Consider the following 17921-nt stretch of genomic DNA (forward strand, 5'->3'; position numbering starts at 1 on the left):
CCTGATTTTTGCATTCATCTGCTACTGCCACTAAGCTTCCCCTTTACTTTTGTCAAGATATACAAGAAAAGGGCAGTAACATTACAACAATTATTTTGCTTTTGATATTTTTGTAGTATCTTTGCCTACAAGTTTTTTAATGCTCGCGTTTACTGGAATATCCATCTTCCCCAGCCAAATAAAATCACTCATTATTAAAGAGAAAAATCAAAGACACATTCTCTCACAACTTGTCCAGAGCTTGCTCTCTAAAAAATAAACACTACTATTTTTATTTCACTGAGAGCTCACAAATATCTTTGAGTAAATCCATTAGTATCTTTGAAAAAGTTCTCAAAACAAAAAATCAGGTATTTTGTGAAGAATGAAGAAACACTCACATCTTTTAATATCAACCATCCTTTAAAGGTTGAAAGGAAAGAAAAAAAGTTAGGATTTAAAATTTTACATCCCCTATTTCCATCTCCCAAGAATGAGTAAAGAACAGTGACCTTAATTTACGAGCATGTTGTGTTAGGGCAGAGCAGTTACCTTGAACGTGAATTGGTTTATTTTTATCTGCCTGTTTCTGTCCTTACATCTCAGTGTAATTTAACTTATTTTCTCTAGAAGCTCAAGTCACCTAAAACCATCCTTCACAGCAAATATCATCTCCATAAAGATTAAATATTCAGTACTATTACTTTTGGTGTGACTACCAGCAAATTAATACTGTTTTTTTTCCCCCCTAATAATGTAACGTTTACAGCTTCAGAGCAGTATGATGCGCTGCCATCATCGACCAGGAATCGAACCAGAGAAGTAATTTCATTTAACTCTGTAATCAGTACCTGGTACTACCAGCTACACTCAGCTTAAAAGCAGAAGGGATATTGTCACGCACACGCAAATTCTGAAAACATCAAATAAAAGCAACTCATATAAGGAGTGAATTTAAGCACTAATCTCAAAAGCACACAGGTTCTTTTAGAACTATTACTTGGATTAAATTAAGACCAACAACATGAGGTTATTCTACACCACACTGGAAGAATGTCGTTCCCCTGTCACAGTCTAATTTCAACACTATGAAACAAAGAAGTGAGGCATCTCTTTAAATTGAAATGACAGTTGATTGAAAATCAGAACGACCAGCAGTCTGCATTTCAGTTATCTTAACAATGCACACGGTCATAACAAAAGTGATTATTTTACCTGCTTTTAAATGTTCTCCCCACTCTAACTCAGATATTGCTGTACAACCCAGCCACAGCACTGCAACATCTGCAAAAAAATCTCTGCCTGCTGAAGCTGTCATGATTTTTTTCTGCTACTCACAAAGCCAGACAGTATGTTGAGACACATCGTAACTTTTCTTAACAATACAGCCAAACTGGTTTCAGCTAAAAGCTCTCAATTTGTTGGTTTGGGGTTTTTTTTCCAGAAATTATTTACCTGAAGCCTACAGGTTTATTACAGCAAAGATTCTTTAGACCTGCTGGGTGGGGGAAGTAGTAAGAAATAAGTTGTGTAACTAACTTTTCTCTTCAGGGTCCATCCAGATGGAGCTGAATTCATTTTGGCTCTGGAATCACCAGTTTTAAGTGTCCTGATGTAACAACTGAAACTAACAGCAGGTGCTTTTATTAGATAACATGTTCATAAAATGCAGTATGGCTTCAAAAAGTCAGTCTGAAAAAGAGATGTAGTCAAATTACTAAATTTAGAGTTGGGAAATACAGCCAAGAAACTGTTCAGAGATTTACTTTTATTTGGAAAGTTCTTTCCTCATCCCGGTGACCCACGTCTGCGATACTCCCTACTGAAGGCTACAGGACAACTTCCAAGTCTTTCTTCAGCTTCTCTACCATAGAAGGACAAAGGAAAGCACAAGTGACAGCCACTGCACACACATGTATTTCCTTTGAGGAACAGGAACATTCAAAGCAGCTTAAGTGTCCTCTGCAGTCCTGCAAAACCCTTCTGCAATCCAACGGGCTGACAGCAAACACTTAACTTATTCAATCAAAACACTTCTCAAATTAGACTTATTTACAAGTTGGCATAAAGGGTGATGATAACATAGGTAGACAATTGAAAGTAGGGGGTAAAAAAAAATGAAAATGACATCAAACTTGCTAAATATGTATTGTTTATTAAGGCTTGTATTCTCCTAGAGGAAAAAGTTAAGCTGATGCTGTCCATTACCCCTTACAGGCAGTAACAGTCCAGAGACAAGAGTTATACGTTCTAAATACAAGTCTAAATGATACAGATTAAACTTTATTTAAATTGGAGGTCCTTTTGGAGTAAATAGTATTCAGAAGATACTTGCTTTCTAATATAGTAAAAGATCCTCTACAATAAACACGTGCAGATTTCAGTGTGCTAGAGCAGCGGACATGAGCACCATTTCCATGCTTAATTGGAACTCCAGTTGGTGACAGGTTCTCCGACGGTCCCCTCACTCCACAAAAACATGACAGCAAATTCAGTTTCTTAAAACAGGTTTTTTTACTCATCCAACAGAAAAAAAAAATAAAATAAAAATTAGACATACACACTGTCAATTTTAAACATCTGAGGCATAATCCATCATATTATCCGTACTATTAGTTCCTACGTTAAAGCTCAGCATTATTGGTATAAAAAACTTTAAATGGCATTAGGATTTGGGGGTGGGGGGGTGGAAGGGAGTAATGAAAAGGAAGGATTAAAAGTGATCTGCAATTAACTAATAACACCTGAAAGCTGAAACAGGTTTAAACACATTGTCCAAAAAAAAAAAAAAAACCCCTGCAATGTTGATAGCATCACATTATTATTTAAGCTACAAAAAACCGTAAAGCAGAATTATGGCTGAGAGAAAGCACCTCGCTCACTCTCAGCAGGATATGGAATAACAAATGCACACTGAAGCACTGGTTAACAGAATGTGAAAGGGAAAGATTTTTCCAGAGAAACAATTTCACTGACAATTTGATTTCCTACTAGAGAGAAAAAAAAAAAAAGAAAAAAACAACCCAAAAAAACCCAACCCAACATGGTGCATTAGCAATTTTAAGTGTAATTGTACAGATAAATAAAGAGGCTTAGCAGCTGCACAAAATGATCAGAAATTTAGTTTTCTCATTTCAAAATTCTGAAGTGCAGTATCTTAAAAAGGTTTTTTTTAATTGACAAAAATCAACGCATGGTTTCTTACTTCTGCCATGAACAAAAAAAAAAGGAAAAAAAAAATAAGAGTTTAGGAGGAAGATAAAGGAAGATTTGTCAGGTATTCTCCATAATCTCTATATCTGGCTAGGAACATAATTTGTGCCAAAATAAAGTCTTTGGGAAGCATCGACACTTTAGTATGTGCGTGTACAGGTCCACATTAGGTTAATATAACTGTTTACCAACTTAAAAAAATAAAAACAGACACACTTTTATTAATGATTTCTACAGAATTTTACACAGAAAAAAAAAAAGATACAAATTAATGCAGATCCACTTGGGCAAAAATAAACTACAATGTACTTAAAAAGATACGACAACTTAAATTTCCCCTGCACGAGAAGATATATTGGAGCTGAAAGCTGTAGTTTGTCCTGATGCCAGGATACAGCACCAGTATACTTAAATTTTGTTTCTCATAGTCGAATTTAATATCAGTTCTAGTATATATATCAAACTGTATATGTTTATTCTTATTGTTTGTTGCGATTCTGACGTTCCTGCAAAGAGAAAAAAAAAGTTAAAAGTTAAGATTTTAGTCAAATAAACAAGCAAAAAGTTTTCAGCAGTGTAACAGCACTAATGTGAGCCCAGATAATCGTACATTTTGCTAAAACATTGCTGCTATGTCTTATAAATTTATTGTATATACATGACAAGCCCAAGGACTTGATAATTTAGTATTTAAGTGCAACTTCAAGTGGAAGACCTGAATGAATACCTGTACAGTCACTTCAAACTGACAGCAGATGAAGGTCACAGCAAGAAGGGTATGGAATAGCAACATTCCCAAGTGGAAACAGGACCTGCAATATCCTACTTTATGGATTATTTTAGTTACTGTAGTAGTAGCACAAGCAATACAAGAGCAGAGAGGAGATGGTGGGTTAATGAACTCCACAGAACCAGTATAATTTTGAAGCATTTAAATGATTTTGGAGTTTAGTCACATTCAATAAAGTAGGATTTGAGCTCTCTAGAAATTCTGTTCCTAATTCTTCCTATTTGTTCAACTATTCTGGGAGGCACTGTGAAGTACCTGACAAGTCAGGGAGGGGGCAAAAAAACAACTCAACAAACAAACAGTATTATCAGGGGGAAGAAAATGTATGTGCTTTTGCATGGTCTGATAAAAATCAGCATGGCTGGACTGAACAACCCAAGAATTTCTAAAAGTGTCCTAGTACAGAAGCCAGTAGGATCGTTGAAGGCTCTCTCAAAAGCTTCTGCTAACCACAAAATAGTGAAAACAGGTAAAAGTTATCTAAGGGACACCTGCAGGCATCCCTCACTCGCTGTAAGTCTTCATCTAACTCGTGCTCTCCCAGCAACAGTCAGTCACGTCTCTGCTCACTGCAGTAACAAAAAAGGGGGGAACTTTTTCACTAATTGTTTCAGGAGCCTCATAAATTGCAGGAAACACAGAAAACTAAACCAAGCTGAATAAAATCCGATGCTGTATCTTTAGGCCTGTGCATTTTTCCAGCTATGACAAGGCACAGATTGAACAGAAAGGGTTCAGCCTCACTGTTTCCCATCCCATCTTCACAGTGTTTCAAACAGACCGTACAGTGCAAAAGAGGCACGTAAAGCCTCTGCTTTGTGTACTGCACTGGAATGCATCAATATGGCACCAAATCCTATTTCCATCAAGAAAATTGTGAAATAGCCTAAGCATAAACAACAGCCAACTCCTAAACTAACGCCTTCAGATGTTACTTGTTTGTGCAGAATCTTTCCATCTAAAATTCATCTCAGAATTGTTTCTGTCGCAGCGTAAAGCTTATTTGCAAATATACCAAACATTATAAATGTAACAGACTGTATTTGCTACTTCAGCTGGTCACAGCATAAAATCAGACAAGTTTTGGTTTGTTTTTTTAAATGGAATATATTGATTTCTGCCTCCAGGCAGAGTAATATTAATTTTAATATGTAAATGGAAATATTAAGTCAAAGTCTAGTATAAATTCTTGATCTATGATTTAAGATAGAAGATAGCAGAATTATTTCACTAAATCGACAAAACAGACTGTATAAATTGGTATAATTTAGAAAAAAAAACCCCAAAAAACAAACCTATATTCCCCCTATCTTTTAACTGGTGACTTATGACAAACTGTCAATGAAAAGTCATTTCTTAGTGGTAGAATATCAGAATATATTAGGTATTGTACGTATGAAAAGAACTTCCAGCTGTCTGACATTTTAAACAAAAGGTGGTTAGAAAGAATCTAAAATTGAATGACATCAACCCCATTTTCAGGCTTCCAAAAAAGTAATTGTTCTATTCTACTTTCATTTTCAAGGTGGCAAATCCCTTTTACTCCACTCACTGCCCTACCACACTCATCAGCCCATCGCCACCTTACAGAACTTGTTAGTTTTCTATGCAGACATTCACCAACCCTCATAACCCCACTTTCTTTAAAAGTCAAAGTCTTCCATTCTCATGGACTAATCCCACACTAACAGAAGACAGGTGAGCACCTGGGACTTCTACCTGGTACATAGAAAGTGCACTCATGGCATTCAAAGACTCAGCCCAGGCTGTGTAATTCAGTAAAATGCGCTATTTATTAAGTTATTAAGCAGTTCCTCCTACCTTGCTGCTTCCTCTCTCTCTTGGGGGCTAATCTGAGTCTTCCTTTTAAAAAGTGTCTGAAACCACATAAACTGACACAGAGGAAACTGATGCAACAATTCTTCGTGCTCTTGAGCATGGCTGCTTTTTAGAAGCTCTAACTCTCTTCCTTACTGCTAGTTAGCACTACTGCAAACAAGAACGAGCGGTTGTGTAAGCAACTAACAAAGGTTTGTTCATTTTGGTTCTGAAGATCCATCCAGAGCCTTCATAAGTTTCTCTTCTCCAGGGGAATTCTCTGATATCTCACAGGGGAGTTCCTGTTGTACACTTCTCCTTCATGACATTAATATGTATAGTCTTCAGACACAGGAAAAACAGGTTTTCACAAAACCCGCAGAAGTTTCCATTTTGGAGACACTCATCCCTGTCAAACTTCTGTTCCTTCACCTCAGTCTGAAGCAGCTGTCAATCTTCCTACTAAACTTTATTTGTTAAGGTGAGTGGGACAAAAGCATCTATCTTCTGAGACAAAAATACAATGCTGTCTATATCAGGAAACACAAGTAGTATTAATCTTAAAATGTAAATGTTTTTTTATTACAGTTTTGGAGGAAGGACAATATTCTATCCTTAAGAGTTCTGCGTCAACAAACGCGTTCACAGAAAGCACACTGAAAGGAAATGCACAATGCTAGAAGAAAATGAGTATTTCTAAGTGCCAACATGCACTAACACTTTACAGCTTAATATTTAAACTGTAATATTTAAACATATTTATTTAGTATTTAATCACCCCAAAGGAGAAACTGTAAGCTTGGTGACTCAAGAGCTTTCTGAGATAAGACTCATCAACTCAACCCCAAGGTGCAGACCTTGGAATAGCTGAGTGCCTTGACTCAACTCTGAGGTGACAGCACAGCAGTCCAGTAACTATGACTATTGAGTTAAACATGTTTCTATGAAGATGGGCTGCTGACAGAAGATCAATCCATCTGTCCTATCATGAGATGCAATTAAAAAGAACAAAATCTGCAACAAGTTTATGTTCTTTACAAGCTTTTTAACTTCAGGAGGCAATTTCGATAAGACTATGCAAGCATGTTTCTAGGGAATGTTAATAATTAATGCCACATTATACTGTATTTTCTTTTTAAAGAAGTTCTCTCAAACATGTTGCAACTTTTTTACCTTTCAAGAGCACGAGCTTTGATCACAGGAGTTGCTCTCTTTGTGGACACTGTAGTGGCCCTGGAAACTGACTGAGAAATGCTTGGAGGGTCAGGAGAGATTTCACACCAGTCACTTTATTGCTATTTCATTCCACACACCAATATCCTTCTATTTCTCCTTCTGCAGGTTCTGGGTCATCAGACTGGGCTTAAATAGTTTATTACTATGGCAAATGAAAAGCTGCACTTACATCCCACCACAAACAGATCTTCCCTCAGTTCTAGATGTCACAGTCCTTAAGCAGTGTTAGTAACACTGAGGAATCTCTGGCAATTTAATGAATTTCATCCAGTATTACACTTGCCAAAACTTTATTTGATGATGTGGTGTCAGCACAGAGATGAGTTACGTACGCTGGAGCTCACTCTACACACATCAGTTAAGAAAATGCTGGCTAGCAACCACTGTAACCATCTAAATAACTGAAATACCAGTGGCTTGGACTATACACATTACATGAAGTTATTCTTCCCTACTAAATATTTGTGTATAAATGAAATTAAAGCATCCAAGCCCTCCCTGGGGAGGTTTTTTAAGAATACTGTCCCTTTGTAATCACAACAGTGGTGAAATGGAAGCACAAAATTCCAAGAAATGATTTTACTGGTAAATAGAGTATCTTAAATAAAAAAACACAGCAACTTGAAAACCAACTAAGATGGCAAATATACAAACAGCCACCTGAAAATGTCAATCAGGTCATAAGATACCTTAACTGGCAATAAGATTCTTCAAAAATTATTGTCATAGGAAGGTTAACATTGTGAAACAGGAAGGCTTCAACTTCAACAGCACAAACTTCTCAACAGTAAGAAATTTAAGTGTCTGCATATCCTGCAAAAACAGTTCTAGTGATCAGCTGGGCTTCTAAAACTTAATCAGTCAAAGGGGAAAATACTAACTTTCCAGACAATAGTTTTATAGAATGCAACTTGACAAGCAGTATCTTATTTTTCATTCCCTCAATGTTGATCTGCTTTACCTCCCTAGCACTATTACCTTCCCCTGTGTACTTCAATTGTCTGTATACTGTCCTATTTTCTAAACTATTTGGAGGAATCTAAGAAATTTTAAACTAGATTTCAGACAAGCCAGAGCCTCAGTTTTAAATGAGGCAGAAAAGACACTTTATTTTGAAAAACTAATCCTGTTATAAAGCAAGATTAAGAATATTGGGTAAGAATATTGAATCAGCATTTGAACTGCAAGTGGGAAACAGCTGTGTACATTAAAACAACCCAAAGTGGGATCAGCCCAATAATTGAATATCAACCCCTTGAGCTACAAGTAGTGTGAAGTTTGGTGTTCAGTACGCAGCCATCTCGATCTTCCTCAGCCCAGTGAGTTAACTGGTCAATATCAGATCTCCTATCGCTCTCCCAGTGCTCTCACTCCTTAAACATGCACATTATTCTCCCCTCCAGACTTGGCAGCAAATCACAAGGAAACTTAGCATTAAAAAAACCCCAAAACAAGCACCCCCCCATACACTGGGAACAGCAGACAAAGGAACCCAGGACTTCTGACTTATTCAAGATTCTCTCCTACATAAGGGAACACCTCTCTTCAAAACACAGGTTACATTAAGCGTTGAATTGCTAATTATTTACTAAAGGAATGAAGTGTTGAAATAAAGGCTTTTAGGTTTTAGCTTGTGGAACCCCACAGGGAGTAGACAAGAAAAAGGTCAAATCTTCAGCTCTCCTGCCCTGCTGTGTTGAGGTATGTTGTGCACATCGTATCTTATGGCCCGGAGAAGTTAAGCTAAAGACACTGATCTCCCCTCCTCTCGTAATTTCAGGGTACATTCTATTAAGAGTCTGAAGTAATTTTTTTCTGCACTTTTAAATGCCAATAAACCCTGTAAAATGGCAACTTCAATTTAAGCTCCAGGAAGATGTATTAAGTCTTTGCTTTAAAAACATTTTGAAGCAAGTGTGAGCTTTGCTGAAGTAGTCTGTCAAAAAAAAAAAAAGCTTGATTTGAAATGCTATACAAAAAAAAAAGTCTATGAAACACTGTCAAAATGAAGCAACTTTAGGTATTACTTAGGTAGTAACTACACATCCCAACACCTATTATTCTGTCAGTCTGTTACTGCCTGATGAGGGAAAGGCGTTCGTGACACTGAGGTCATGGGATGGACAAGGACAGATGTCTCTGGCAGCAGACAGAGCCATGAAAGTGGATGTAAGCTTTTACTACACGTTCCCACTTACTGCCCATATTTATCTTACTACATCTTCACTCAAAACTACTTTTCAAGAATTAGTAGACAGACTGTACCTGGGAACTGAAAACCTTTATTCACCCAAATAATAATACATAAGAAACGCAGTCTTTCTAGCACTATTCCAGCAATTTGATGCAACTCTTTCTTTTCCAGAGAGATCAACTGAACAAACAAGATCGGATTTCTTGCTCTTAAAGATGATGTACAATTTTCAAATGCCAATACAGGGATCAATTTTGATAGCCCCGTTCTAAACAGTGTTAAAGTACCTCATATTTCTAAGGCAAAAAACTTAAGTGGCAATCATTGGCAGAACCCAAGTCTGAAACAAAAACTGTTTTCTAGTTTATTAACCATTTTAAGATTAAAAAAAATAAATCAAACTGCAAAAAACTGGACATAATGTCCTTTACCTGCGTTACTGCTTAGCTTTCTGCTTTGAAACTCATGAGCTATGAAACTGTCACAGAGAAATAAGCATCAGTTTGTTTTTTTCTGTGTTGTTAAACACACAGAAAACCATCAAGTCGAGACGTATTAAAAACATTTCGAATTCCTACTTACATTTTTTCCACCACAGCAGCCTTCACATTTCATTTTCCCCATATCTGTGTATAAAATAAATTTTTTAATAAGTTTACCTTCCGCACCACCTCCTCCTCTTCTTGGCGCTTTTCATAATGAGAAAAGTCATCAAAGATGGAGGTCGTGTGCTTGTAAGTAGCAATAATTTTAAGCACTTGTTTTGCTTTTTCTAAGGGCACCTCCTGTGTATCCCGGGAGTTTGTAACGGGTTTGTTGTCATTGTTCTCCAGCCTGATGTGTCGGAGTTGGTTGTTGGGCACATCCTTCACAAAGATCCACTTGACATCAAATTTCCCCTTCCACTTGTCCTGAGACCAGACACCTGCGCTGGTGCCATAGTCCACAGGTGATTTCATCTCTGCTACTCCACAGAAGTGTCCACTGCCATTGACACTGAACAGCAAGTAGACCGGACCCTTGCTGTTCATGGACCGAAAAGCACTGTCCAGGCGTTTGTTGCCGTGTTCTGTACTACACCAAATAGAATACTTAATGGAACGATGAATATCATCCTCAGAATAGCTCTTTATTATGAACACACGTCCATTTTTAAGGTTCCATTCAAAATCTTTAGGGTTATAGCTGTGAGCAGCTTTCAGTTTTTCAAGAACAGGATGGGATTCTCCACTTGGAACAGGGTTAGGTTGGGTATTGCCAACTGAGCTGCTGTCGTTACCAGTTCCTCCACTTTGGCCAAAAGCTGCATTTCTGTTACGAGGAGCTACCCAGCGATTTTGGGGTGGCTGCTGAGGAGTCTGATACTGTGGCTGAGTCAATGGAGGAGGTTGAGTTGGAACAGGCTGAACAATTGGTTGCTGTGGCTGTGGAACAGATTGAGGAGAAGGTATCTGTTGAGGGGCAGGAACTTTTGCCACAGGACCCTTATTGTCCCAAGTACCTATGTCCATATTATGCTTTATAGGTGGAGGAGGCAACGCTCCTCCGATTACAGGTCCAGTTTTTGTTTTCATTTTAGGCTGTGGTTTCGCAGGCTTGCTAGCAATAGCAGCCCAAGAGGTTGGTTTAGATACTGGCAAGTTTACATTAGATCCACCATTACCAGAGAGGGCACCTGTCATCCCAGCACTGTTGACAACAGAACCGACTGTTTTCACCGCAGAAGTTGTAACATCTCCACCAATCTTAAGTCCAACCATTCCCTGTTCAATACTGTTCATTCCAGGAGCTTTATTTAACGTATCATTATGAAATCCTGTTTGTCCATCCACAATGGTACCACCCAGTGAACTAGGTGGGTAGCTGTAACTGCTCCCATACGCTGAACTTTGAGTCTGCTGTCCTTGGGATCCGCTTGTTCCCCAAGCTGAGAAGGCAGGATTTTCAGGGAAAAAGTTAAACCGGTGTTGATAGATATTATTTCCCAGACCCCCAGGCTGTCCAAAAACAGCATCGTGCATAAAATGATGATCTCCATTACTGAGCTGTCCATAGGCGGTGAGATACGGGATAGGAGGATCTCCTCCTGTAGACCATGGTGCTTCACTGAGAGAGTAAGGGAAACCAATAGACGGTGGATAATAACTGGACAGATAAGGATCAGTCATTGATGGATAGCTACTGTTCTGTTAACAAAAAGAAAAAGGTAACTTCAGATATAAAAGGTCCCTTCACTTATAAATCAAATCATCATGTTCATCAAATAGAAAAGAACAACAGAGACAAGGTAATTAAATTTATAATTATAAATCTTAGTTCACACTCCAAGAAAGATTCAGAGCTAAAATCCAGTATCTAGACATGTAACAGTATGTTCTGTGTCCCACAGCAATAAGGATATTTAGTATTTTTGGATTGCTACATGGGAGAAGCTGTAGATGAAATCACTTTAATATGACAGTACATCACAGAAAATATGACGATTACAATCCTCATGGAATTGTTTTGAGGGGCAAACAGTCCTCAACACGAGAAGGCTACTTCTGACATAGGCAGGGCCACAGTGAGATGACACACTAAGAAGCACACCAAGTTTGCTGTAAGTAGATCTAACGACTAGAACCTGAAATTAAGGTGACTGGTATCCTAGAAACAAATCCATGCAACTACAGTACGTGATATATCCCATCTCAACTGTTTGAGAAAGACTTGTGCAGAAAGTCTCTTCCTCCCTCAGTAGTTAAGTTACAAATGTGCCAGACTCCTTCTGAATGTCTTTCCAAACAGGTCAACTTTTCCACTCTATAAAATATAAGACTGCCCAGTGATAAACCAGCAGACCCCTTCTGAAACTCCTGAACCTTTCCCTCTCCTTCAACTGCTGCTTAGACCAAGCGGAGAAGCCTTTCCTCCCGCTCTCAATCTTCTGCTGACACCTGATTGCGAAGCATTCCCTATGTTTCCCATATTTAACAATACAAAAGAATAAATACAGGATGTTCTAAAATAGACTTTATTCCCCTTTAAATAAACTTGAAGCATATATACTGGAGAGCTTCCAAACTGACACTCCAACTGTAATTACCAGTGAGAGGGAGGGAAAGTCAACATCTCCTGTTAATGAGTCAAACAGTAGCTAGCCTTTCATTCCTTATGGAGAAAGATTATTTTAAGAGGAACTAAGAAAGATTATTTTAAGAAGATTTCTTTCAAACTACAAGATTTCAAACTTGAAAAGAATGTACCTGCAAAATCAGCAAAACTGCACTGGAACTTCACTCAGTTTTCCAAAAATCAGATTGTTTCTCAGCTCATTTAAAAAATGAAACAAAAAAACCCACAAAACACCTCCTTGCTGAAGAGAAGCATAATACCCAGCTGATAGAGTCATTTTTACTACTCATTTTTCAAGGACTCCTTTCCATGACACCCCAAAGGCAGAGTAATTCAATAACCTCACTTTCCATATACAGAATGATACCATAAAATGCCTCCAAGACTCACATACCACTTCTGCAACCACTTCTGAGATTTAAACGGCCTAAATCCAGTGTTATTGATCCCAAAGAAATAATCTCTGCCACTGTTCATGCTGCCTTTATTTATGTGCAAATTCTATCATTAACAAGAAGGACACAAGCTACCTTCCTATGAGAAGATCCCCCAAAATGCATTAAATTTTCTGAAACTCTCAAGCTAAAATAATCAATATTTAGCATATGAAAGCATCCTTTTTCTGAAAGGTTTTACTCTGAGATTGCTGTGTGTTATATCTTAAAGTGTTAATATAAAATGTAGAAACAATTGCAGATGAAAGGGGGGAACAGAAATAGTTCTTCAGAGATATTTATCTTCATATATTCTACAGATGCAGAATTTATTAAGACCAAAAAGAATAAGCCTAGAGAAAGCAGGTGTTTTGTCCTAAAATTTTTCTGCTGAAGGATTCTAGACAATTCCTGAGACTGTCACCTCCTGTCACACAGCTTGTGAAGTTTCCACAAGGATTCTAACAAGATTAAAGAGAAAGCTTCAGCAGACATCCTTAGAAAACATTCAATCTATTTTGACTGGCTTTATGCCAGCGTGTAAAAGAAACCCTGACAGAAATACTTCACAGCAACAGCAGAACATTTATTTCAACAAACTTCTCCTTGACCTTTCTGCACCCTTCCAGATTTTTTTTTTTTTTTAATTAAAAAAAAACCCCAAAACACAACAACAAAAGCCAATCATTCTGTTAATTAGGAAGGGAATCCTCCTTTTCTCCCAGAGTACACTGCCTGCTGGGAATTTTGTTACTCAGGAATAATCTTTTGCTTCTGGATAACCTTACACAGGAGATGCCTTTCTAGCTTTCAGTATAACTTTATATATGAACACTCTACATCACCCAGTTCCCCTTGCACTTCACTGTACTTTCAGTGTGCTTTAGAACAAAAAGCTGCACCACCTCAAACTTCATCTCTGTTAACTACTGCTCCTTGGAAACTAGAACCTTTACAGAAAGAAAAGGCACCACTACTCAGGTGCAGTTTTCAACAGAAAGATGGAAGACAATTGTATTTTATTTGATTATATATATATAACGTGCTCAATACCCCTTTTAAACACTAAGTATTTTTAAAAGATGAAATTAACACTGTATTACCAACCTACATTTGATCTTCGATGTCAAATACATTGCTGTGTCAGCTGGGATTTTAACTTCTGAATTATTTTTTTTAATTTCTTAAGTATTTGTCTAAAATATCCAGCCAGCTTCAAACCTTTTTTAAAATCACTTAAATTTTACAGTACTTTTAAAGTAATTTTTTCATTACTTATGGAGTATTACAGTACTTTTACAGTAATTTTAAAGTACTGAATACATCTGACTGAATAAATAGATAAGGCTTTGTTCAGAAACATGGTTGTCTTCACTACAAAGTCTCCCAATCCTAATTAATGCTACTGTCACTTTCCACTTAAAACTGTAAGAGGACCTACACAACTGTTTCTTGCAGCATGCCAATTTCTTAGTGCAGCATAAAGAAATCAATGAAGTTACACTTTCATGTAAGAAAACTTTATTGGAATGATGGAAATTCTAATAGTCATAGCAATTTTTCCATTTAAACCTAATAACTGGGCTTGCTGACAGCTAAGACAAATCTTCTGAAATTAAACTATAAAAGACAGTTCTACAGTTTTTCAAGGTGAAGTTTAAAGTTGAGTATATTTCACATTAGAAAAACATATATTGGTTTTAAGTACTTAAAAATTACATTCAAATGTGATGAAGGGGAATTTAAAAAAAAAAAAATGAGAAAGGTGAAAACCTCAATTTCTTTCAAAACTAATTCTGCATTAAAAAAAAAAATTACTTCCTTTTTGCCACAAATTTTCTGCTTTGATACGTGCCACAGCATGTTAATTCCAGAGATGAAGGAAAATCATTTTAACTTTGTATAAGAACACATCTACACGCTGCAGAGGACTCAAAGCTCAGCTCAGGAGCCAGAACCCACCCAGCACAGAGCTCAGAAGATAATTCACGTTGTCATATGTACACTTGTCCTGACTTCCATGGTGGTGTCTCGATTGCTTCCAGGATGGAAGCGAGCTGAAGTGTATCTATATCATGATAAATTTGCATCTTCCCAAAAGCTGCTATGATCCAAACCAAACTTGTAACCCAGTCCCATGTATCTGTGGGATATCTACATCTTGGAGATAAACCTTACACAGGACATGTACATTTTGCAAGCAAGTTCAGTGACATCACTGATATTAACACTGGCATCTAACAGCTTCAGGCTGAATTATAACTTTCCCTTTTAAAACATAACACTTGGCCTTTCTGCCAAGAAATAAGAATGTAGCTCTGGCAAGTCTCTCTCTGAAATGGTATTTTATATTTGTGAAAGAAAACTTTTGGCATGTCCAGTTTCTATACGTTTTGTTCACTTTAAAGATTTGAATTAAGTCAAAAGTTACTTCAATTAGAAGATATTTTCAACGATATTTAAATCATGGATGTTGATTTAATATACATTATAATGAACTGGATTATACTGAGAGTTCACATTACAGTGCCTTACTCTTAAAATACCATTTTTAATTTTTAAGACATTTCAGAGGACATGAAAGAATCACAATATTTGCTGAAGTGTAAAAAAGCAAGAGGGACAACTCTAGAAGCAATCCAGAGAGCATGGAAACCCAATTTCAACTACACTCATTTCTAGGATTATACAAACTAGAAGAGCCCACAAGCAGAAGCTTCAGACTCCTACATGCAACTCATCTATTAAAGAACTGTAAGATCAAGTAGTTTGTCACAGTCCAACTGTATCAATAACTTGCAATCTGAGGAGCAATCAGCAGACACTAGTTGAAGCATCAACTTCATTTTCACTTGTGGCCATCTGGATATGCAAAGTAATATCAGCTCTGAGAGCACAAATGCCAGTTGTATTACCAAGTAACACAATACACTAGTCATTTCTTTTTCCATTTCTATTTAAGGAATTTGCTCCCTCAACACAATCCTATGTGTTAAGTGCCAAAAAAAACCCCCCAAAACCCAACAACCCAAACCCTAAGTTAAAAATACACTAACCTGATTTGACTGCCCAGAAAGGTAAGGTTCAAAATCGTTGTCATGAACAGTATCCTTCTGATGTAACGAACCATTTTGTACTAGAAGAGAAAGGTTACAACACATTATAATGCTCAGCAGCATTTGAGTTCCACTCTCTGTGTTATTTTAAGAAAAGCTGTATTTCTTCACAGCATGAAGACTCATAAAAAGACCAAGGGATGACATTTTTTTTCCCCAAAAATGGTTTGCCTTTATATTATTACTTATAAATTTGAGTGAATTTAATTTTTAAAAAAAATATATGTATAGTCAACAGTGAACAGACAACTCATGTGAATTAACTCTGAGCAAAAAAAGTAATTATTGACAAGAATTTTGTGAAAAATATTGGGAAACATCTATTGTTCTGGTCCATAATTAGAACTTTCACAAACTAATTCAGTTCTCCCAGCATGTGTTATTCTCTGCTTGCTGAGGTTGGCTAAAATAAGATGAGATGAGGTTACCTTTAGTTATGAAATAATGACTAAGTGCCTTGACATCCTCACACTTCCAGGAAAATTTAAGTCTCGACTTTTTCATGTGTAAAAGAGAGATATCTGCCATAATCAAAGGTCAACTTAAGCATAAATTAATGTGTGAAAAACATTCCATACCCATTCTGGAAAGATAAACAAACCCCAAACTGTTACTAGGTCACTTGAAATAGTTTCATTTGTTTGTTTTAAATGTAAGAAAACAAGGTCAAACATATTATGTGACAGCTGCTTTATTTACCTGTTTCAGGGAAGAGCTGAACTAAACTAAAAGTAACACTACACCAAATCGGATGTTTAGTAAACAACACTGGAAATTGACCAGAAAATTACTTTTCTGCAAAGCTTGTCAGGGAGAGTAGAGGTCAAAGAGTATTTACAAACACAGGAAACAGTGTCAAACTTTCTGTAACTAGAAGTAGTTGGATTTTTAAGGCAGGTTAAGTTATTTTAAACAGCATTGATAAGTTGCATATTGTTAGTTTCTAAGCCTAAACAGTTACATGCTTATTAGCAATCACAGGTATTTTCTTAGATGACTTGCTATTAAATTTAACTTCAAATGGTACAGGAGTTACTATAAAAGGCTTATTATCTCATAATTAGTTAATTACTTTTATCTAAAATGCCTTAAATGATTAAGTTTGTAGGCTTATACACAACAGCTACAACATTTATCAGTCAACAGCAGACCAGTAACACAATTGTATTCATACAGCAGGAAGAGACTATGCAAAAGTATGCAAAAATATACATTGAATAGGCATATCCTTGTGACTTTATGTAGAAATCTGCTTTATTTTAAGGAAATGAAGAGCATTTCCTTCATTTTATGTTTTCTTTATTGCAAGGAAATGAAGAGCATTATGTTTAGTACTAACAGATAGTTCTTCCCACTGCAAACTCAGCAGCAAGGGATGTGAGCAAGCCATGAATAACAGTTAATGTTATTTTTGAAACAAAGCACAACTTCTTTTGTTCCAGATGTTATCCATACAGGCTAAGAGCAATACCTTTCTGCTCACCTATAGGTACCTGCATAATTAATCTCTTACAGTAACGATTTAAATGACCAGATCTCAGTTTATAATATACTCTATATACTGATTATAACACAGAAATTTATGTGATAATGTGCCTCAAATCTGTTCCGAGTTCTGATGACCAAATCATAAACGTTTTGTGATGAAACATGTTCCTCACCTTTATTATCCTGTCCTTTCGGTCTCTGGGAAGCCATGGCACACGATTGGGTAAAGGAAAAGGACAAGGGGGGGAGAAAGAAAAGAGAAATTAAAAAGTTAATTTTAGAAAAACGCTTATATTGTCTCTGCAAAACACACAGTTTGTGAGGAGGGAGAAGAGGGTGATAAAAGTTGCTAACAGCTTGTTTAAAGCAGAGCTGAGGAGCATGTTTCACGCATCACTCAGCACCGGCCTTCCTTAGAAATGGCCACGGCTCTCCAGAGGCAGAGGGAACGTGCTGTGCCCACGGGGGAAGTTCAGAAGGAAGATGAAGCTGCAAAGAGGCCGTGAGGAAGAGCAAAAACCTTTCCCGGGCCCGACACA

The 17921-nt window shown here is 37.0% G+C and overlaps 1 protein-coding gene across 2 annotated transcripts; it reads right to left on the reverse strand.

Moving 5' to 3' along the window:
• Positions 1-3092: 3092 nt before the first annotated feature.
• Positions 3093-17611, reverse strand: YTHDF1 (YTH N6-methyladenosine RNA binding protein F1). Of its 2 annotated transcripts, XM_010174003.1 has the most exons (4): positions 17556-17611; positions 15835-15914; positions 9890-11416; positions 3093-3698 (listed from the first exon to the last, which is right to left on the reverse strand). In XM_010174003.1, exons 1-4 carry the CDS (start codon positions 17590-17592, stop codon positions 3672-3674), a joined length of 1671 nt encoding a protein of 556 aa, XP_010172305.1. In that variant the 5' UTR covers positions 17593-17611; the 3' UTR covers positions 3093-3671. The 2 variants fall into 2 exon arrangements, with proteins under 2 accessions (XP_010172305.1, XP_028942322.1); XM_029086489.1 differs by lacking the exon at positions 3093-3698 and having other exon boundaries at positions 9842-11416.
• Between the last annotated feature and the right edge of the window lie 310 nt (positions 17612-17921).

This window comes from Antrostomus carolinensis, unplaced genomic scaffold (assembly GCF_000700745.2).
Source record: "Antrostomus carolinensis isolate BGI_N321 unplaced genomic scaffold, ASM70074v2 scaffold15628, whole genome shotgun sequence".
NCBI classification, from domain to species: Eukaryota; Metazoa; Chordata; class Aves; order Caprimulgiformes; family Caprimulgidae; genus Antrostomus; species Antrostomus carolinensis.